The sequence below is a fragment of the Dama dama genome, chromosome 22 (genome assembly GCF_033118175.1).
Source record: "Dama dama isolate Ldn47 chromosome 22, ASM3311817v1, whole genome shotgun sequence".
In the NCBI taxonomy this organism is placed as follows: Eukaryota; Metazoa; Chordata; class Mammalia; order Artiodactyla; family Cervidae; genus Dama; species Dama dama.
The window spans coordinates 17595405-17619200 of record NC_083702.1 but is presented as its reverse complement, the minus strand read 5'-3'; the positions used below and the strand labels follow the sequence as shown (position 1 = coordinate 17619200).

Below are 23796 nucleotides of genomic sequence, written 5' to 3'. Positions count from 1 at the left end.
AAAGAACACTCCCAGCATCAAGAGTCACTGTTTCCTCCAATAACTGTGGCCTCCTTCCTCTCCAGGGAAAACTGCTTATCTAACTTCTACTACCATAGAGTGTTTTATCAGTTTTTGAACTTTATCGAAAATCATTCAGTGTGCTTTCTTTTGTGTGTGACTTCTTCGACTCAACATTATATTTAGGATTCACTCATGATATTGTTTATAGCAGCACTTTATTCATTTTTATTACTGTAGAACATTGCTTTCATTGATAACATGGCCATTGATCCATTCAACTGATATTAGAGATTTGAGTTGTTTCCTGCTCTTGACTATTATAAATATGATGCTAGAATGTAGCATGACAATGACTTTGGGTGCAAATACATGTTACTTATTTTCTGTGTTTAACATTTGCTCTTTTCGTTTTCTTAATGTTACAGTATCCTTTGATGAAGCAAGTTTTTAATTTGAAGGAAATATTAATATAACTTACCAACTTTTCCCTCTATATTTAATACTTCTTATATCCCTTTAAAAAGAACTTTCCCTAATCCAAGATCATGAAAATATTCTCTTAGAGTATCTTACAAAAGTTTCTTTTTCTTTTGCATGTAATTGTACATTCCTTCTAGGATTGATATCTGTGTAAGATAAGTCACATTTCACATGGACATCCAATTTGCTCAGAATCTTTTTCTGAAAAGACTTTTTCCCCACTGCAGTGCTATCTTTATCTTAAGCAGAAGAGCACATATGTCTGAGTCCTTTTTAAGACTCTGTATTCTGTTCCACTGTATCATTTGTCTATCTTTGCACCAATGCTACCTTTTCTTAACTACTATAACTTTATAAGAAGTCTAGATAATTTTAATTTACAGGGGTTACTTTGTATTAACTCCTCTAACTTTGTTCATTTTCTTACTGACTGTGTTGGTCATTCTTGGTGTTTTGTATTTTGTCTAAGTTTTGGAATCTGCTGGTTAATTTTCACACTCCCTAAAAAATAAGCATAAGGGTATTTTGATTAAGATTAGATTTAATCTACACAGAAATTTGAGAACGGCTGACTTTGACAATTTTGGATCTCTCAACACATTGACATAATTTTTTATTGTTGTTTAGTCACAAAGTTGCATACAACTCTTTTGTGACCCATGGACTGCAGTCTGCCAGGCTCCTTTGTCCACGGGATTTCCCAGGCAAGAATACTGGAGTGGGTTACCATGCCCTCCTCCAGGGCTTCTTCCTGACGCAGATATTGAGCCCACTTCTGAACTGGCAGGCAGATACTTTACTACTGAGCCACCTGGGAAGCCATTGATATGCTATATCCCTCCATTCAGCTAGTTCTTAAATTTCTCTCAAAAGTTTTGTCCACCTTCTTCTACATTTTTCCTAAGCATTTTATTTATTTATTTTTAATGTTATTAGTATTTCTTTTATGGACGGTGTCCTAGGAATGAATTATCTCTGACTTGTTTTCACCTTTTAACATTTTTTTAAAATTTTGATGTAATTTGAGACTTACTGAAAAGTTACAAGAATAATATAAGCATTTCCAGATGACCTTGAACTGGAGTCCCTCAATGCTAGTTTTTGGTTCATTCTGTCTCATTTCTCTCTGAACATATAAAATCTTACTGGGTTAGGTTGCCATCATGATGTTCCTTTACTGCTAAAATACTGTGAGGAATTTTCCTAAGTAACCACAGGTTCAGTCAAGTTCTCAGCTGACTGCAGCCCCAGATGATATCTATGTGCAAGTACTGAAAGACCCCAAGAGAGAACTGTTGAGTCTTCCAAAATTGCTGACTCAGGAAGTCTTAAGCAAAATGAAATATATATTTTTTCCTCCAGTGGCTAAATTTTGGGGGGAAATTTGTTACACAGCACTATAACCAGGACACTTGCCATGTGACCTGCAGTTAGATTGGTGCAAAAGTAATTGTGGTTTTTGCATTGTTGAAATTTGCCATTTGATATTGGAATGTATTCTTAAATAAATGTGGTTATGTTTCACATCATTTAATGTGTATTTCTTGATTTTTATTTTGCTAATGGTTTATTACTTGCTGTTTATTCTATATGTATTTTAGACTATAGACATGATGTTAGACACAAAGCAATTTCAAGTGATTTTCTTATTCACTCAAAATGGGTCGTAAAGCAGCAGAGAAAACTTGCAACATCAACAATGCATTTGGTCCAGGAACTGCTAATGAACATATAGTGCAGTGGTTGTTCAAGAAGTTTTGCAGGGCTTCCCTGGTGGCTCTGTGGTAAAGAATCCGCCTGCCAGTGCGGGAGACACGGGTTCAATCCCTAGTCCGGGAAGATCCCACATGCTAAGGAGAAAACTAAGCCTGTGCATCACAACTTTTGAGCCTGTGCTCTAGAGCCTGGGAACCACAACTACTGAAGCCCAGAAGCCCTAGAGCTTGTTCTCCATAACAAGAGAACCACCACATTGAGAAGCCTGCTCACTGGAACAAAGACTAGTCCCCACTCGCCACAACTAGAGAAAAGCCTGAGCAGCAGCAAAGACCCTGCAAAGCCAAAAATAAATAAATAATAAATAAATTTTTTTAAAAAAGAAGTTTTGCAGAGGAGATGAGAACCTTGAAGATGAGGAGTGCAATGGCCTGACACTGGAAGTTGACAACAACCAATTAGAGCAATCATCAAAGCTGATCCTCTTACAATTACATGAGAAGTTGCCAAAGAACTGAATGTCAACCTTTCTACAGTCGTTTGGCATTTGAAGCAAATGCTGAAAGGTGAAAAAACTTGATAAGTGGGTGCCTCATGAACTGACCACAAATAAAAAAACTTGTCATTTTGAAGCATTGTCTTCTCTTATTTTACACAACAACAATGAACCATTTCTCGATTGAATTGTGACCTGTGACAAAAAGTGCATTTTATATGACAACTGGTGATGACCAGCTCAGTGATGGGACTGAGGAGAAGCTGCAAAGCACTTCCCAAGGCCAAACTTGCACCAAGTTTGGTCACTGTTTGGTGGTCTGCTCCCAGTCTGATCCACTACAGCTTTCTGAATCCCAGAGAAACCATTACATCTGGGAAGTATGCTCAGCAAATCACTGAGAGGCACTGAAAACTGCAACACCTGCAGTTGGCATTGGTCAACAGAAAGGTGCCAATTCTTCTCCATGGCAACGCCCGGCCACACATCACACAACCAACGCTTCAAAGGTTTAACAAGTTGGGCTACGAAGTTTTGCCTCATCTGCCATATTCACCTGACCTCTCATCAACTGAATACCACTTCTTCAAGCATCTCAGCAACTTTTTGCAGACAAAATGCTTCCACAACCAACAGGAGGCAGAAAATGCTTTCCAAGAGTTCATCAAATCCCAAAGCACAGCTTTACACTACAGGAAAAAACAAACTAATTTCTCATTGGCAAAAAAGTGTTGATTGTAATGGTTCCTATTTTGATTAATAAAGATATGTCTGAGCCTAGTTATAATGATTTAAAATTCGTGGTCTGAAATCTCAGTTATGTTTGCACCAACCTAATAGAAGAATATTTGTCCTCTGATCTGTTTTAATAACTGCCTTATGCTGATCTAATGTGCTGATACATTCATTCTTTAGTTCTTAAATTCAAATATTAAGTGTTTTAGCTCTAGAACTTTTATTTCTTTTTTGTTAAAATTTCTCTGCCAAGAAACACATCTTGGCAATTAATCTTAAGAGCACTTTAATCAGGGCTATTTAAATTCTCTGTCAGGTAACTCAAATAGTTGAATATTTGGGGATATTTTGGGGAATGTCTTCTTTTTCCTTTTGGTTTTCCATTTGATCTCTTTTACGTGAGTTTTTTTTTTTTTTTTTTTTTTTTTTCTTCTTCTTCTTCTTCTTTTGGTAACAGACATGGAAGATGAAAGCTTCTAGAAATCTTTCAGCAAAGATTTTGTTTTGTTTCTTATATTTAGATATAGATTTAGGTATAGAACACACTATTTAACTTGTTCTCAGTGCAAAGCTTGGCTTAAACAAAAATTGTGGCACTGTCAGAAGCAGACCTCTCCATGGAGAAACTGAATTCTAAATTTATAAACTTCACTGCTATTACAGCTTTCATCTCAAACTCCATCACTAGGTTATTATTTAGTTTAATTCAGTTTCCTGTTCTTCAACCCAACCAGACCTCTGATCATTGCTCTTTCTGCAGGAAACCAGACCCAGGTGCTGCCCCAGTGCAACGACTCCATGTCTGAAACAGCAGGCTCTGCGGCCTCAGAGGAGAGCGCCCCCTATTGCTCAGGTGAGGGTCCCACAGGACAGAAGACCCTTTACAACCCCGTCACTGCCCCATTGACCCATTTCTCTCTCCTCAGACAGCAGACAGCTCCGCCTGGTGGATGGGGGCGGTCCCTGCGCCGGGAGAGTGGAGATCCTTGACCAGGGCTCCTGGGGCACCATCTGTGATGACGGCTGGGACCTGGACGATGCCCGCGTGGTGTGCAGGCAGCTGGGCTGTGGAGAAGCCCTCAATGCCACAGGGTCTGCTCACTTTGGGGAAGGGCCAGGGCCCATCTGGCTGGACAACCTGAACTGCACAGGAAAAGAGTCCCACGTGTGGAAGTGCCCTTCCCAGGGCTGGGGGCGGCATGACTGCAGACACAAGGAGGACGCGGGGGTCGTCTGCTCAGGTCTGCGCTGCGCACTGTCCACAGGCTGGGGGAAGGGTGGGGCCCTGGAGAACGGGAGTCTGAACCCTGGGGGAGAGATGCTGAAAGGACCAGAGAAGGAGGCTTCCTCCCATGGAGCCTGTCTTTCCAGCAGACATGAAGACTGGGCACTTTAATTCCTCCTGCATCAGCTGAGATTCTGGTCCTTTCTTCTCAGTAGTGTTTCCTGACAGAGTTGTTTCTTACAGTTAACACCTGAAAGCAGGGCTCACTCTTCAGTTATCTGTGGGAGTAACACCTGGAAATCCTAGGCTTCCCAGGTTGCGCTAGTGGTAAATAACCTGCCTGCCAATGCAGGAGATGTAAAAGATGCGGGTTCAGTCCCTGGGTTAGGAATATCCCCTGGAGGAGGGCATGACAACCCATTCCAGTATTCTTGCCTGAGAATCCCATGAACAGAGGAGCCTGACATAGTGAAAACTCAGATTTTTCCTTTACAGTTCTGTTTGCTAGGAGTCTAATGAGAGTCTCTGGGGGCCAACATCCCAGTGTCCACAGGGCTGTGTTCTCCCTGGAGTCTCTGGGAAGGACGCTTCTCCCAGCTTTTTCTGGTTTCCCGGGTGGCCTCATTTCTTGGCTCAGAGCCATCTTTATTCTTCTTCAGACAACAGTGCTTCTTCTGACTGTTCTGTCTCACTCACATTTCCCTTTAACTGGAGCTGGGAAAGATGATGCATTTCTCAGCATAGTGGGTTTAAATATGTGTTAGACTGGGGTCACATGGTTAATCCACAATATTTGAGCTTTATGTCTCCATCCCAAGGTCCTTATTAATCACGTCTGTAAAGTCTCTCTTGAAATGTAAAGTAAAGTGTCACAGGTTCGGGGATTAGGCTGTGGACATCTCTAGGGGTCCATAATTCTGTCGACCACATCACTGTCCACATCACTTTCCATTCTTTTAGAAGTTTTGTCAGGAAGCAGGATTCAGCTCCCATCACTGCAGCTGCCCTAGTTGGCCTTGCTCTCTGTTCACATCTACATTGTTGTGGTAGAAATAGGTGTACAGACGTTAATGGACAAAGTCAGGTGAAAGGGAGGCAAAAGTCAGTCTTTTCACCCAGTGGGCATCTCCTCTGCTGGATCAGGGGTGTGTGGTCACAACTTCTGGGGGAGAGGAGAACCTAGAGCACTGAGTGGAATGTTCACTCTGTCCCATCCCCTCCCTTTCAATCTTAGAGTTCCTGGCCCTCAGAATGGTCAGCGAGGACGAGCAGTGTGCTGGGTGGCTGGAAGTTTTCTACAACGGGACCTGGGGCAGTGTCTGCCGCAGCCCCATGGAAGACATCACCGTGTCCATGATCTGCAGACAGCTTGGCTGTGGGGACAGCGGAAGTCTCAACTTTTCTGTTGCTCTTAGGGAAGGTTCTAGACCCCACTGGGTAGATGGAATCAAGTGCCGGAGAGCTGACACCTCTCTCTGGCAGTGTCCTTCTGACCCTTGGAATTACAACTCCTGCTCTCCCAAGGAGGAAGCCTACATCTTGTGTGCAGGTGACTTACTGTCTGTTTCTGTGTCACTCCCAATCATGTAGGATGCCGTTAGTATGATTTCATATTTCCAGATCTAATTGATCAGTTTTGGTTGAGTCTACAAAATGTAGGTGTATATTTTTATTTGTCTCTGTGTCTGTTTGCAGTTGCTATGGGATGTGGAGTCTGTTAAATAACTAATTAGATAAAGTAATTCCAGCTGCTGATAAGATGCAGCAAACCACTCAGCCAAGTAGATGATGTAGCTTCTGTGGTCTCTTGTCATTTGACTGTGACAAAAAACCTTAGATACTTGTGTCTGGGGACAATACCACCCCCAGCTGTCCCTGAACCAGAGCTTCCCACCATTGTTTCTGCAGGAGGGAGACTCAAGAGCTGTCCAGCTGCTGCCCCCTGCACAGGTACGTCAGCCCCGCCCCCTCCCCAGGGCTCCCAGGGGCTCCTTCCTCCCACCAGGGGAGTCACAGGAGGGGCTGCTGCCTTTTCAGACAGAGAGAAGCTCCGGCTCAGAGGAGGAGACCACGAGTGCTCAGGGCGGGTGGAGGTCTGGCACAGCGGCTCCTGGGGCACCGTGTGCGATGACTCCTGGAGCCTGGCAGAGGCCGAGGTGGTGTGTCAGCAGCTGGGCTGTGGCCCGGCCCTGGAAGCCGTGCGGGCCGCGGCGTTTGGCCCTGGAAGTGGGAGCATCTGGCTGGACGAGGTGCGGTGCGGGGGCCGGGAGTCCTCCCTGTGGGACTGTGCTGCGGATCCCTGGGGGCAGAGTGACTGCAAGCACGAGGAGGATGCTGGTGTGAGGTGCTCTGGTGAGTGAGGGGCTCGGGGTCCGTCCTGGGTGAGCTGGGGCAGTGCGGCTGCAGTGGGCTGGGCCGGGTGTGGTGGGGAGTTTATGTTCAGACAGCCTCCCAGGGCTGGGGCTCTGATCTAGGACGGGGGAGCTGGGAGGACTGGACACTGATGTTGTGGAGACTGGGGGGTGACTTCAGGTTCAAGAAGGGAAAAAAGGGCTGCCCTTCATTCTGGCCAATTCCCTTTACCCAAACTCCTCTTTTTCCGTTTAGGTGCAAGGACAACATTGCCCCCAAATACAGCAGGTATTGTGATCCATCTATGGGCAGGGAAGAGTACTCAGATTCTGGGGACCTTTTCTGTGGGCTCTCTGACAGCTAAGGAGAGGAAAGAGTCTAGGAGCCTCTGGCTGTTGGGGAGGAGCCAGGGCGTCATTTTGGGGAACTCCCCTACCCTGGTTCCCAGAGTCAGAAGGTTCTCATGCCTGAGGTCCAAGTGGCTCTGGTTCCCATGTTGTAGAATCTACGGTTCTCCCACCTGCCCCTGTGTGTTGCTCCTCATCAGTGAGGTGCAGGTCCCAGGACTGTTTGATGCTCTGTCTCTTGAAGCCCAGGGAGAGGGGATGAGGCGGGTCCTCAGAGGCAGTTTAGGCAGGCAGCTCCCTGACAATCCCTGGCTCTGCCTCGGGGCCACACTGGCAGGAGTGAGGTTGGCTTGTCTGAGGACGAGACCCGGAGGAGCTCAGTCACTGTCAGTTTACTTGTATCTGAGGCGGGGATGCCATTGTCCAGAGCTCCTGGAAATTCTGGCACAGAGGGTTTCTCTGCCCAGGACCTTCTCTGACCCTCTTTCCTGTTCTCCTTAGGGACCAGACCAGCCTCGAATCCTCTCCCTGGCATCTTCTCCCTTCCTTGGGTCCTCTGCCTCATCCTGGGGGCCCTTCTCTTCGTGGTCCTCGTCGTCCTGGTGACTCAGGTGCTCAGATGGAGAGCAGAGCGCAGAGGTGGGCTGCAGGGGGAACTGGGGACCAGGGAGCATGTGTGCAGGCAGGAGATGGGGCAAGTGTGAGGAGGGGAGCCTGGGCCAGGTCTCTGTTCTGAGTTGCAGACTCCATGTGCTGCGTGCTGAGCTCTAAGTTCTGAGTAGACAGAGGCTTTTAGGACTGGTATATGAGCTCTCATAAGTCATAGCCTTTCCTGTGAGATGAGACAGAGTTGGGGCTGAGCTGTATTCAGGGCCAGATGAAGGGAGAAGGTGCCAACAGGTGCACTGGGTGGGAAGCTATCCTGAGGTCCCTACAAGACCTGTGTGAGCACTGGGGAGATAAAGGATGTGTCTGCTGGTTCGGGGTATCTTGGCCAGCATTTCTGACCTGCTGGGGGATTTTTTAGCCTGCTGGATCGGGATGTCTGGGGTAGCATCTCTGACCTGCTGGGGGATCTCTCAGCCTTTTCCAGCTATGAAGATGCTCTTGCTGAAGCAGTGTATGAGGAGCTCGATTACCTTGTGTCACGGAAGCAGGATCTTCTGGACACCCCAGGTGGGTGTCTCTGCCTGCCCTCCTGGGGCCTCTTGTTGTGACCTCCCATTGGCTGTGTGCATCTTCTCAGCATCTGCAGCCCCCAGGTGTGCCCCAGACTCACAGAGGCAGCTCCTCCAAAGTGGTAGGATGGCCTCTCAGAGCTCTGAGAGCCCCCAGCCTCTGTCTACACTGCATGAACCAGGCCTGTTCCTTCTTAACCTTAACACTGGTCCCTTGGGTGTGGGGAGGGTCATTCTGTGTGTTGTGTGATGTTTGTCTCCACATTAGGCTTCCTATCAGATGGTGAGGACAACGATGACTCCAGATCTGCTCCAGGTAATAGAGATGGACCCACCTCAGCTGGGTATTGAGGAGGAGAGTTTCCATCATAGAGATGAGAGGCAAGGGAAACAGTCTTCCTTTGATGGAGCAGTAGCATCCCTTGTATCGAGATGGAGTCCATCCTTCCCCTTCTCTGGCTGTTCTGTGATGTCTCACCTTTGGAGCTGGGCTCTCTGTGTCCAGAATCACAACAGAAACACAATGTTTCTAAAAATAACATCTGGAAAGCACAATTAGTCAAAACGCTTTAGTAATGCTTAATGGTTTAAGGGTTCCTTTGAGAAAGATATGTAAAATCATGTTTTGGCTTATGGACACTTCAAAGTGAAACATGGTCTTAGAAGAGAAAAAATCTTTTGAAACAATGTGCCTCTATATAGTGGCTCAGAAACTCTGGGTCAGAAGGGATTGTAGGGATTTCCCAGATGAACCCACTTACCGTGGTTTCATCTGACCTCTGCTCTGCCCTCAGAAGCCCCAGATCGGAGGACTGATGCCCCTGGTGAAGATTACGATGATGCTGAAGAGGTACCAGTTCCTAGGGCACCTCCTGCCTCTCACATGAGTGAAGAGGATGTGCTCCCAGTGAAGGAAGATGGGATGAGGTCTCAGACAGGTGAGTGGGGTTAGCTCATCTCCTGCAGTCTTCAGTCTCTGTCCTGGAAATGATGAATTTGACTCCTCAACGTCCAGCCTCTCTAGAATTTCAAAACATCAGTAATCTCATGCATTTGATGGGCTTCCCTGGTGTTTCAGATGGTAAAGAGTCTGCCTGCAATGCAGGAGACCTGGGTTTGATCCCTGGTTGGGAAGATCTCCTGGAGAAGGGAATGGCAACCCACTCCAATATTCTTGCCTGGAGAATCCCATGGAAGGAGGAGTCTGGCAGGCTGTAGTCCATAGGGTCACAAAGAGTTGGATGTGACAGTCTCAACCGTATACTGTCTTTAATGCTATCACAGTCCTTGGCAGTGAGATATCATTCTCCTTTTGGCATTTAAGTCTCCATACTGCAACATAAATTTTCACTTTATATGCAATATGCTTGCATTAAAATGTACAGATTAGGGCATTTCCTGACAATCCAGTGGTTAGGACTCTGCACTTTCACTGCTAGGACCTGAGTTCAATCCCTGGTCAAGCAACTAAGATCCCACAAGCATTGTTCAGAGGCCAAAAGGAAAAGAAAACTTGATTATTTCAGCATATTTATGAAATCCACAAATAGAACAAGTGTTTTGATAACTCCTCTGTGCTGTCTTATACATGAAAGGTAGTCAAAGCTTTTTTAAAATGTAGTGCAGTATTGAATTTGTGAGGTATTCTGATAATTTAAGATGAGTCCTGTTTATATGTCAGCACTAAAGTACAAAATCTATGATGCGCAGTGGCCTTAACATTAAGCCATGTTGGTAGTTCATAGGCCAGAGTTTGTGGTCAGCTACAGTCTAATTTGCTCCAGACTTTTCAGTAGCCGAGAGAAGAGACTCATTCTCTAGAAAAGAGCATTTCTCCATCTGAGGGCCTGTGTGGTCCCTGGGAAGGGGCCTCCTGTGGCTGCACCTTGATACTATTTGTGGGCATTTGGGAACAGGAGCTAACTGAGAGCAGAGCTGGTTTGTGAGTGAGGAACTCAGATTTTCCTGTCTCCACTCTCCCTCTCGTGGTGACCTCATGTCTGTCATTTGAGAGAGGAGAACATTAAATTTATTGATATGTTCTTACTGTTCCTGGGCATCGCCTTGCTGATTGTGTGGCCTGGAGGCAGGCATTCCGAGAGCTCTTGTGTGAGCACAGGTCTCCTGTGATGCAAGGTTTCCACATGAACTGAGGCCCTAGACCACATGGACTGGATCTGAGAGGACAGCCCGGGTGCATCCTCACTGTAACTGATGGGAAATAGCCTGAGCCTCCTGCCCACACCTGGGTTCCAGGGGTGCTTTGTTATCACCACTTAATTGACTCACTTCCACAACACGGTCTGGTCCCTTTTGTCTCAGTTCTGATCATACTTTTCTTTACTATTTCAGACTCTTCTCTGTTCATCTTTGGAGAGGAAGCTGATCCTGGGGAAGGAGAAGAGAGCCCGTGGCTGCTCCAGGGGAACAAAGGGGACCCTGGGTATGATGATGTTGAACTCAGTGCACCAGGAACATCCACAGTGACTTTCCCATGATGTTGTATTAAATATGCAATGAAGCCTCAGATATTTTAATTGCCTGTATTTCAATAGAGTAAGGCTGACCTGTAATTGTGTTATATGGAAATTGTTGAAAATGAAGTATTCTGAATAAAGTAACTTTTTGCTGTGTTGCTAATTTAGCAAGTTCCATGTCAAATGCTTTGAAAGGATTGGTCTGGTTTTCAAACACCATTTTCCTCAAAGGAAAACAAGATGTACTGCCCTGTTTTCTCACCTCCTTCAAAGGCTAATGAGGCCATGACTTTGCCTGGGATTACAAATGTTCCAGGTCACTCTTGCTTAGAAAAAGCATCTAAACTTGGTCCACATTCACACCCTCATTCCTAGCAAGATGAACTTGTTGACCAAAAAATATATTCAGAACCTGATAGAGTTAGTTTATTTGGTGGGAATGTTTAGGACTCCAGGCCCTGGAGACTGCATCTCAGTAGCTCTGAGAAAACTGCTCCAAGGAGGCAGGAGGGGAAGTCAGGCTGTATACAAGTTTGCAACAAAGGGAGCAGGCAGTCTGAACATCAAAGATCAGGTATCAAGTTAAGGAAGTTAGCATTCTGTTTGTGGGAAGATGCAAGCCTCTGGACTCACTGAATTCATTTTTTTCATATGCACCTCAGCTATCTGGGGCCAATCCTGTTTCCTTGTTCACCTTAAAGTATGGCAGATGGCTGCTTCTTGCATTGTCCCAGCTCCTCAGCAATCACCATGCAGGGGGTGGCAGCATCCCCTGGATTCACAGTTGAAGGCCAGAAATCACTGATGGCTGTGACATTTCTTGTTTATTGATATGGCAGGAGATATTTTCATTTCACAAACTCATGGAAGAAACCCAATCCTGTATGTTCTTCTCTGAGATGTCACATCACCTGTTTTTAACCTATTCTTGGGCACCAGACTTTGCTCTTCTCCCATGTCTAGTTGGTTATCAAATCCTTATGAATCCATTCTTTCCATCCCTTTGTGCTATTTCTTCAGGATGTTGCTATTTCTTGTCTCTCCAGTAATCTATCCTTCTGAGTGAATTATATCAGCTCATATCTCTTTCTAAGTTGATGGAGGGCAAATTGGTGCTCACCACACCCTGCATCCAGGTGGGACAAGAGGGCAAGAAAGTGGAGACCTAGGCAGAGGGGATGCAGAAGAAGGGATGTAGATGGGAAGATTAGGAACATTTGGGTATTTATGTTTCAAATATGTGGATGGAGGTGTCTGATATGATTGAAAACTTAAAGGAAGAATTTGAGAGTAGTGAACTTCTCTGAAAACATATTGTTTCAAGATTGTGTTAATCTGGTTACTATTGAAAATGTAAACATGATCCTGCTGTGATTCTTCAGGGTAGAGACAGCTGTCATATAGGAGTGGCCAAGTAAATATTACCTTTACACAATACGTAGCCCCTCACCCCCATTCCATTGTGGACATGTGGAGAAGCTGCTGAACTAATGTAAGAACTGAGATTGCTGGCCTGGTTGTGAGCTGAGTCTACCCGGTTACTGCTTGATGGCCTGCATGGTATCCTGGGCTCCAACCTACACTCACACTTGCAGTCTTCATAGTTCTAGGTTGTGCTTGGGAATGGGAAGATACCCAGGACTTCTCCCAGGGCAGCTCACATGGCTATTCACCATTGGGAAGTAATGAAATGAATGATGTATAATGAAAGAAATAAAGAATACCCACCAAGAATCTCAGTGAACTCCAAAAAACACAGATAAACAATCCATTCAGGAAAAGAATATGTGAACACAATGAGATTAAAAATATTTCTTATCATTATTATTATTGTTTTTAATGTTTGTTTGAACTGGGTCTTTGTTGCTGCACATGGGCTTTCTCTAATTGCTGCAAGCAGGCACTACTCTTCTTTGTGGAGAGCAGGCTTCTGTACGTGGGGGCTTCCCTTGTTGCGGAGCACAGGCTCTAAGCGCTCAGGCTTCAGTAGTTGCAGCATGCAGGCTCCTATTTGTGGTTTGCAGGTCCTAGAGCATGGGCTCAGTAGTTGTTGTGCACAGGCTGAGTGGCTCCACAGAGGAAAGTGATTGTTTTACAGAGACAGAAATCATAAAAAAGGAAGCAACACAGAGTTTGCTGATGGTTTAGTGGTTAGGATTCGATGCTTTCACTGCTGTGCCTGGATTCTATCCTGGTCTGGGAACTGAGATCCCTCAATCTCTGCAGTAAGACCAAAAAATGGAGAAGGAACCAAACAGAAATTCTTTTGCTTAAGATTACAATGAATGAAGCACAACAAAATGAAAAATGCTACAGAGAGCATCAGCAACAGCAGAAGAATCTGTAATGTAGAAGACAATTGAAATTACCCAGCCAGAAGACAGAGAAGAAAAAAACGAATGAAAAACATGTGAAAGAACCTGTGTAACTATGGGATAACATTCACAGAAACAACCTGCACATTACTGGAGTCCCAGAGAGCAAGGAAGAGACAGAGATTGTGCTTAAAGAAATAATACCAGGTAAGTCCCAAACGGGATCAGATTTAGACATCCAAGTTCATGTAGCTAATAGGTCACCCCTCAGAGTTCATTCAAAACTATCCTCTCCAAGACACATTTCCTATAACAAAGACAAAGAGAGAATTTTAGAAGCATCAAGAGAAAAGTAAATGCTGACAAAAAAGACATTCCCTTAAGAATATCATTGGGTTTCTGAGAATAAACCTGGCAGGGCAGGAGAAACTAGGATGATATATTCAAGCTGATGAAAGTAAAAACCTGCCAACCAAGAATACTTTTCTAAGGAAGGTTGTCTTTCAGAAATGAAGATGATAGAAAGACTTTCCCAAACAAACAACAGTTGAGGAAGTTCACCAACACAGGTTTGTCTTACAAGATTGCCGAAGGGAGTTCAAGCTAAATGCTGCTACTATTGCTGCTAAGTCGCTTCAGTCGTGTCCAACTCTGTGAGACCCCATAGATGGCAGCCCACCAGGCTCCCCCATCCCTGGAATTCTCGGGCAAGGACCCTTGAGTGGGTTGCCATTGCCTTCTCCAATGCAGGAAAGTGGAAAGTGAAAGTGAAGTCGCTCAGTCGTGTTGGACTCTTAGCGACCCCATGGACTGCAGCCTACAAGGCTCCTGCATCCATGGGATTTTCCAGACAAGTGTCCTGGAGTCGGGTGCCATTGCCTTCTCCGCTTCAAGCTAAATGAAGGATACTAATTACCATATGAAAGAAGATACAACAGATTTGTAAATGTAAATATGTAATCCAATTCAGAATACTCTAATATACAAAATATACAGTGAACGTGAAATTTACTTAGTCGTGTCCAACTCTTTGTGACCCCTTTGGACTGTCTATGGAATTCTCCATGTGAGAATACTGGAGTGGATAGACTTTCCCTTCTCCAGGGGATCTTCCCAACCCAGGGATCAAACTCAGGTCTCCCACCCAGGTCTCTCCAGATTCTTTATCGGCTGAGCCACAAGGGAAGCCCAAGAACACAGAAGTGGACAGCCTATCCCTCCTTCAGGGGATCTTCCCGACCAAGGAAATGAACCAGGGTCTCCTGCATTGCAGGTGGATCCTGTACCAACTGAGCTATCAGGGAAGCCCACAAAATATACAATGGACTTGTAAATGTAACTGTGTAATACAACTCAGAATATTCTAATACTGAAGATGGTAGTGTGCTAACCAGTTAACTGTAGTCTAAAGGAAGTATTAAAATAACTATAAAGAAAAGTTTTTTGTTAGTGGATATGCTATATAAAGAGAGACAAATTCTGACATCAAAACCAGAAAGTGTAAGGGGATAAAAAGGTATAGCTTTTGCATGTGATTGAAATTAATTTATCAGTGTAATATATACTGTTGTGTCTGTAAGATGATATACATGAGCCTCATGGCAACAAAAATGAAAAACCTACAGTAGAGTCACAAAAAGTAAAGAGAAAGGAGTCAGAGCACACCTTTATCCAAAGTTATTAGCTCACAGTTCTAACTGTTGTGCAGAACAGTTGAGGTGTCCTGGTCTCTACAGCATCCTTCAGGATCAGCCCCAGAGGACTCTCCTTTCACAAAGTGAAAGATGAATTAGTCTGCTTTTTTTTTTTTTTTAAGAAAAGAACTCTTTCTGCAGCTCATTTCCTTCCTTATGTCATACAGACAGCTCAGTTGTACTTTTTAATTGCAAACTTTCTTCCTGTGATGTCGCTGTGAGGTTTTAGTTGAAAAACTGCCAAATGATAAATCATATGAATACCCTGTCTCCTCCGTTGGGTCTGATTAAGACTTAATAAGAGGCCACATGTTAGTATGCTGTGGTTTGTCTTGTGTATCCTTAGAGATAGAGATTTGCAGGGTTCGTTGTGACATGTCTGTTGGTGATAAGCTCCTTCTGTTTGAAAATCAAAACTTTCCCTGTTAATTGCAGAAAACATTTGCCTTTAAAACAAAAATGTCAGTTAGCTAAGTGGTGTCCTCAAAAATAGTTCTCTATATTTAAGATAATTTCTCTTGAATATCCAGCAGGGTCTAATGCAGTCATTCAATAAACATTATCAGAGGATCTATTAAGTTATAGAGAATGGAAATACAGAACTTATACTCAGGTACAGGCCCATCTCCAATCCTGGGCCCTGGAAGGGCCTTAGCAGAAACTTGCAGCCTGTAGGAGCCTTGGGTATCATACCCAGATGGGGAAGGAGTCAACGATAAGGAAAAGAGAATCTGTTTACAGACTTTTAGATGTTAAAGGAGGAACACATTTTGCTGTATTTCCAGTGTTCTGAGGCTGATCTGCAGGCTGGACTCAGCTGCATTAAAGCTCCACATGCAATAGAGCATCAGGTCATAGACTTCAAGTCTGAGCAACCACTCAGCCTTTGAACTCTGAGTGCCATCTCAGTGGCACTAATCTTGAGTTTAAGTGGTTTGAGAATGACCACCTGCAGGAACTCAATAGCTCTGGAGTTGGTAATACATCAATTCTGAGCAGAGATGGATTAATCTTGAAGGTAATGAAGCCTCACCTTCACAGACTCTCCTTGCACCAACTCCTCCCAAGTTCTGAGACAGGCCCTAGGGCTGTGCTCACAAGGATATAGGCTTTGAATGTGCCATTTTCTTCAGTTTGAAAACTTGTTGCTGAACCACACAAAGACACCAGGATTCTTGGCCTCCGGAGGAGAAGAATTCAATCCGAGGCCAGAAACAAGGCTTGATTGCTCAGAGCTTTTGTGTAATAAAGTTTTATCAAAGTATAAAGGAGACATAGGAAGCTTCTGACATAGGCATCAGAAGCGGGCAGAAAGAGCACTCCCCTGCTAGTTTTAGCAATGGAGTTATATACTCTGCAATTAGTTATTACAGTGAATCGAAAGAATGTCTGGAGGTGGTAAAGACCTCACTAGACCTACTCCCATAATTTACATTTTAAGATAACAGGATTAGCCAGAAGCTTTTTCCCAGAGGCTCCTCAAGCAGGATACATTATTGTTATATAATCCTAAGGAATGTAGAGGAAAAGAGAAGAAAACAAGTTTGTCCTTTTTTCCTCCTTGAGAATTCCAGACCCCTCTCTCCTTGGGGACCCCTAGACTTCTTATCAACCGGCCTAGGAAATGACTCTCTCAAGTTGAGGGGGAAAAAATTAGCAAAATTATTTCTTATCCAAACGTGAAGAATTCTTTCTGTGGAAAATTCTTCAAAGATGGGAATACCAGACAATGTTACCTGCCTCCTGAGAGATCTTTATGCAGGTCAAGAAGCAACAGCTAGAACCAGACATGGAACAAAGAACTGGTTCCAAACTGGGAAAGGAGTACATTAAGGCTGTATATTGTCACCCTGCTTATTTAATTTATATGCAGTGTACATCATGCGAAATGCTGGGTTGGATGAAGCAAGAGTTGGAATCAAGATTGCTGGGAGAAATATCAATAACCTTAGATATGCAGATGACACCAACCTTTTGGCAGAAAGTGAAGAGGAACTAAAGATCCTGTTGATGAAAATGAAAGAAGAGAGTGGAAAAAGTGGGCTTAAAACTCAGCATTCAAAAAACGAAGATCACCACATCTGGTCCCATCACTCCATGGCAAATAGATGGAGGAACAATGGAAACAGAGAGAGACTTTACTTTTTGGGCTCCAAAATCACTGCAGATGGTGACTCTAGCCATGAAATTAAAAGATGTTTGCTTTTTGAAGAATAATCATGACCATCCTAGACAGCATATAAAAAGGCAGAGACATTACTTTGCCAACAAATGTCCATCTAGTCAAAGCTATGTTTTTTCCAGTAGTCGTGTATGGGTGTGAGAGCAGGACCATAAAGAAAGTTTAGCACCGAAAAATTGATGCTTTTGAACTGTGGTGTTGGAGAAGACTCTTGAGAGTACCTTGGACTGCAAGGAGATCCAAGTCAATCCTGAAGGAAACCAGTCCTGAATATTCACTTGAAGGACTGATGCCAAAGCTGAAACTCCAATACTTTGGTCACTTAATGGAAAGAGCTGACTCTTTGGAAAAGACCCTGATGCTGGGAAAGATTGAAGATGAGAGGAGGAAAGGATGACAGATATGAGCTGGTTGGATTATATCACCAACTCAACGGTGTGAGTTGAGCAAGCTCCAGGAGTTGGTGATACAGGGAAGCCTGCTGTGTTGCAGTCCATGGGGTCACAAAAAGTTGGACACTACTGATCCACTAAACTGAACTGAAAGGTGAAGAGGTTAATTACGTGCATGGAGCAGTAAATGCAGGAATCAGATTTGTTCAGGAAATCAAGAAGAAACTGAGGGGGCTTAGAAAGCACATGCTACCTTTTTCTTAGTACAGGACTGGTGGAAGGTAAAAATAAGATCAGAGATGATGAACTGACTAACTCAGAGGAAAGGACAGCTGTTTAAGGATGAAGGTCAAAACGCTAAGAGACAAATTCGGGAAACTGAGCCTGACTGTCAGCACAGAGTGATGTAAAGGGAACAGGAGGTGCAGCAGGGGCGGGTGCTCTTAGACAGGACTTAGATCTGGTTGTTTGTAAATTAGAAATGGTGACTGAGAAACAACCAAGCCCAACAGAGGAAGCAAGGTGAGCTCAGACAGAGCAACTTGGGATGAAGACACAGAAGGAAGAGGAGATCCCAGGACATACCTGCTTCATGTGACAGATTCTGTCTTCTTTTCAAGTCTTCTTTCTCCGTGGTATCCACCAGAAGAGACTCTGTTCTGCTGCTGGAAAAAATGACCTCTAAATCTCAGTGTCTCTCACACACACACACATATAGACACATACACACCCATATATACACACATACACATGCACACATATAGCCATACACATGCACACATATAGAAACACACACATACACACATACATACACATGCACGCACACACACACTCATCACAACCTACAGTCGTTTGTGGTCCGTGAGACTCTTACATGTGCACCATCTGGAACATACAATTCTGGGTCAGAGAAGAGAGTCTAGAGAATCACACTTGGGCTTTTCCTGCCTCCACTCAGAAGTGACACAGGTTACACCACCCTCGTTTCATTGCCCAGAATGAGTCACTGAGGGCTGGAAATACAGCTATTTATTTGACTATCATTACTGTCTATCACATCCTTCAGTAGAACTCTTGAGAGAGTGCTGTCAGTTTTTTCTCATCTTGGAGAAGCTTCTGAGGTACAGCTTTGTGAAGAAATTGAACGTGATCCTACCCTCTCCAAGTGGGATTTGAAGGCATTTTCTGTTTGGATCCTTTGGCTGGTGTGTCTCTGACTCCTGAATCCACCTCAGTCTGTGCTGAGTGGGATTAGTCAGATTTGTGTCTCCCCTGTAACCCACCTCCCTTCTCCACTCAGTATCACTAACTGCAGGGTGATTTTCAGCATTTGTCCATGCATTCATTTCTTTAGTTATCCAACATTTGTTAAGCTCTTTCTATGTGTCTTTACTTGATCTTAAGGAGACACTGAAGAATAAGACATAATACTTGCTCTCCAGAAGCCCATACATCAAGGCAATATATGGAAGAAAGTATATGGAAGAAAGTTTTTATAGATTAAATAGATAAAACAGTAAGATTTAGCTGGAGGAATTAGGAAGAATTCACAGAGGTGACGACTTTATGGATTTAAAAACAAGAGAAGATTTATGAATTTTCTTTTTGTAATAGGCTTAAAAATGTGTCCTCTAGAATTCAAATATACATAAATGTAATATTCTCTATTATTATCACTGATTTCATCTTATGCATTAGCAAGCAGTGTTTGTGAGGATTGAAAGTTCCATAACATTAACACAGACACTCCCATTTAAAATTTGTCCCTCAACTTAGCTTGAGTTTATTGTAATAACTGTCTTGTCATTTCTAGTTCAAGCTCCCTACTAAGACTGGTTTTCCTGTATTTAAGGAGGCATCTTCTTGTCTCTCCTCCCACAGACGGTGTCTGGAGTGGGAGGGCTCCTTCCTTTCCAACAGCAGTGGGGAAGGGTCCTTGGTCTGCTTGCTCTCCACTTAGAATCTGCTTGTGTTTGATTTAGTAGCTTTGATCGTCTCTGGTCTCTGGGTATCTGATGCTGCACTATGGAGGAATGAATGAGGCCAATTCAGAGCCATACTCTTTGTTCGATATTGCCAGTTATAGACTGTAAAGGGCTGAACAGAGATGATGGGCTGGACCTCAGCCAGCTAATGACCTTGCTCTTTCCTCCATCCCCTTGTGATGAGGTGGTTTTTGGTAAAGAAGACTTTACGAACCCTGGTTCCATCCATCCATGCAAGGAACACAGATGGTGAGGTGGGTCTCCATTGCTTTGATGTAATGACTCAATTAATTCTTTCCTTTAAATTGTGTACCACTATTTTAATTTAAAAATATTTTGTATTTTAGTCACTCTGTCCGATTAGTCCTGAGAAAATGTTCTTTAGGCAAGCAGGTTTAATTATTAATTTTCCTGGCAAAGAGGTTACTGAACCTCTGAACCTCTATTTTCTCACGGTGATTTGGGAATAATAATGCTACAGATTGTATTGCTTTACCATAAGACCAAGGAAACAGTCAGTCTAAGTTAAAGAACAGGATTCTTCCTGCTCTTTGCTTCTGTACTTCTAATTCAATACGGAGCTGTTAAAATAAAATTTTTATAGCAAAATTTCTTCCTGTTACAGTTATGTGTGGTTTGAATCAAAAATGTGCCAAATGATAAATACATAAACATCCTGACCACTTGGCCATATCTGATTAAGACAAGAACAGGAGGCTTCATGGCCTTCACCTGTCAGGGTGCTGTGGTTTATTGTCTTTATCTTCAGATATACAAAGACACTTGGAGCATTTTTATACATGTTTAGAAGTGGCTCTCTCAGCACTGCTCTTGGAATGGGGCTAGCCTTGTTTCTGGTGTTGTAATTTACTGCATTCCTTGCAGCAAAGTGTTGAAGTGAACCATACATAGCTTATATCATTTAATCATATTGAAATATCATTACAACAATTGACACAACCTGCACTGTGCTCTTAAGTCCTCACAGCAAGTTAAGTTAGCTCTCAAAAGATTTCTTTTGTTTGAAATGATTTGTATAAAATACCTGACTGACATTCATTCATTCAGGTATACAAGAGACATCATTTAGGATTTTTTATTAGCAGGCTTTGGGGATAAGGGCGTGAATTAGACACAGAAATTTTACCAAGTCCATGTATAAAGTAATATTAGCAAGTAAACAACTTAATTCATGAGGTTCACAGTTGGTAGGGTCAAACTTCATGAGCAGTAGAATGGGGGACAGAGAGAAGGAGTGATGTGTGGAAGACTCACAACTCTGGCACCAATCACCATCACAGCATGTCAAAACTCTAGGAGAGTTTTGATAGCTCCAGTCAAGGCTCCAGGTAACAGAATTTAATTCCTGTTCTAGAGTTCTGTGATTCCTGGGATGGGATGGAGAGAGGGGCCCTAATATTGCTTCTCTATCACTACTATGTACTACTATTAACTAGTGGTTATATCTCTTACTAATCCAACTCATTTAATTCTAACCAAAACTCTGTCATCTAGGCACATGGATAACTCTCCTTTTACAGACTAAGCCACTGCACAGAGAGTGTAAGGACCCGTACAAGGTCACACATGTGGTATGTGGCTGAACTCTGAGTCACGACAGGGCAAACTGGCTCCCAAGTCTGTTCTCCTGACCCCTGCACTGCACTCTCTCAAGTTCATTGTGGACAAAGTTGGTTGGTGTCCTCCTTAAAGCTCTCTTCATTCAAATCTTGGGTGAAATGGGACACTGAGATTTTCATATGTGTCAGAGAAGATATACCTTCATCAGAGGGTGAGTTGGTCCATGTTGATGCTGCCCTCCCAGCTCTGGGGTAGCAGGTGCTGGGGACCCTATAGTAGCCCTGAGTTAGCACTTCCTTTCCAGCCCACCCCTCCCCATATTAGAGTCTGGAGCCCCTAACAGTGTGTTATCTGTGAGATCTCAATCTTGAGGTAAGACTGTATGTACCTGGTTCACTAAACGCATCCCTGTGTCATCCTGGGGGAGGGATGAGTGGACCCCAGGAAACATGTCCTCTATTCTAGGTGTCTGCCTCATGGATTCTGGTGATGCTGTGGAGTCCATAACTGGGTAAGGAATGATGACTCTGGGTCCCAGGGGGAGTAGAGCATCAACTCTATGTGACTGAGCAGATCCTGGTCCTACTCCGGCCCCTGAGTTTATATTCTGGTTCTGATATTTCTAATCAGTTATTATCACTACTGTGTCAAGCATCCAGAAGGAGATGGAGTTCATGTACAGATGGGAGCTTGAAAGTGAGAGGAACACAAAACAAGTAAATGACTATTGTAAAATAAAATATCAGCACATTTAATAGAGAGAGAGAAAAAAATGAGTTCAGTTGACTTTTCTCCCTTTTCATTTACCTGAGTCTCAAATAGGAAGGGCAGGCATGACAGGACAGAGAAGCTATGTCTGCTGACCAGGATGAGGGGTCCATCTGGTGGGGAATGTGACAGGGCTGTGGACTGGCCCACAGCTGCCCTCAGTATTGGCTTCACTGAGACCTTCAGGTGTGTGTGGTGGGGGCTGCATGGAGCCATCCATCTCAGAGCTTAGTGGGGTCTCTGAAGTGTGTGTGTCACAGATGTGTCCTTCTCCCATCTCTGCTGAAATGATGAGACTCAGGGTGAGGGGGCCTCAGTGTGGGCTTGTGTGGACCACAGGGGTGCATCATGGGAATCTTTAGCCTGAGGGGACATGAGGCACGTGGGGTAGCATGTTAGTGACCTTGAGTTTATCACTATCTTATATCCCCTTACTGTCCTTCTCAGTCTCTATTCACCCCAGGACTACTTTCTGGTTACCATCTGGGAGCTTCTTCTGATCAGTGGAAACAGAAAAAGGCAGCAATGGCCACACTGAATTTCAGCCCCTTATGTTTTGATCTGTCCCCTCATCCACCGGGCTTCCATTCTTGTCACCACTTTTCCTCTTAAATGTAGAATGAAGGAGGTGGGGTCACTGATAGTTTCAGTCAGCACGAACCCCTTCTCTTTTCTGCTTCACAGGCCTCTTCTTTGACCCCTTGCCTGCAGCTACCATGTAGCAGAATACTTTCTATTTATCCTTCTGTCTGGGGCAGTTCCCTTTAATTATATTTTGCATCTTCTTTAGTAATGGCTTATAATATAATGAATCTTATCAAACCAAACTGTCAATATGCAAAGGGGGAAACTGTGAAGTTTAGGAAATCTAAGTCTTTCTAAACTACATGTTTTATTCTAGAGATCCCCAAATCCTATTTTGGCAGGCTGGAGTTGAAAGACGGCTCCTACCTTCTCTTTGTTTCAGCAAACTCTTTGTAACAGCAAACTCTTTCTCTCTTGAAGCATTATTTGGTGACTAGCTGAAAGGGATATGTCACATAAATTGAAATGAAATATAGGGGAAGGGATTTAATGTGGCTGAAAAATCCCTTATAGGACTTCCCAGGTGGCTCAGCAGTAAAGAACCCACCTGCCAATGCAGGAGACACAGGAGATACGGGTTCAATCCCTGAGTCGGAAAGATCCCCCAGAGAAGGAAATGGCAACCCACTCCAGTATCCTTGCCTGGGAAATCCTGTGGACAGAGGAGCCTTGGAGGGCTACAGTCTATGGGGTTGCAAAGAGCCAGACACAACTGAGAATGCATGCATGTGCTCCAGCACCCAGGCTCCAGATCCTTCTGAGAAGGGGGGAAGAGACCAGCAAACTCATCCTTCCACTCCATGGGTCCCACCTCACTGCCTCCATGCTCACCTATGAATTCCTGTGCTCCTGGTCCTCACTTTCCGCTGGGCTGATAAATATTCTTGCATTTCTAGCCTTCTTGTAGGTCTCTTCTTCATCCCCGAGCTCAGTCCCAGGGAAGATCAATGCTTGATTCCAACAGAGATATTCCCCACAGGCCAACAGATCCTGTCCTCTGACCCTGTCAGATCTCACAGTCTATGGTATTGGTCAGGGTGATCAGACGAGAAAATATCACTCATGCTTTTTGATGCAACTTTTCTACACCAGCCTCGGTCATGGAGCCCGGCTCTCAGGGACCACGGAAGCAGGAGGTCAAAGCACCATGTTTCTCATATAAGGAAATGTTGAAGATTCAGAAGCTCATTGGTGTCTGAGCTTCAGAAAGTGGCAGATGCAGCCTCCAACAGTGCCTGAAATGGTGAAAGGTGTCGCTATTGGCTCTCAGGAGGGAGGATGTAGG

At 44.1% G+C, this 23796-nt stretch overlaps 1 protein-coding gene across 1 annotated transcript in view; it reads left to right on the top strand.

Annotated features, from left to right (window-relative positions):
- Window positions 1-23796, top strand: part of LOC133043711 (uncharacterized) — a 234134-nt gene that overhangs the window by 103622 nt on the left and 106716 nt on the right. The window contains 5 exon segments of the mRNA XM_061124863.1: window positions 4191-4283; window positions 4357-4671; window positions 5890-6204; window positions 6564-6605; window positions 6693-7007. Coding sequence (XP_060980846.1) covers window positions 4191-4283; window positions 4357-4671; window positions 5890-6204; window positions 6564-6605; window positions 6693-7007 — 1080 coding nt within the window.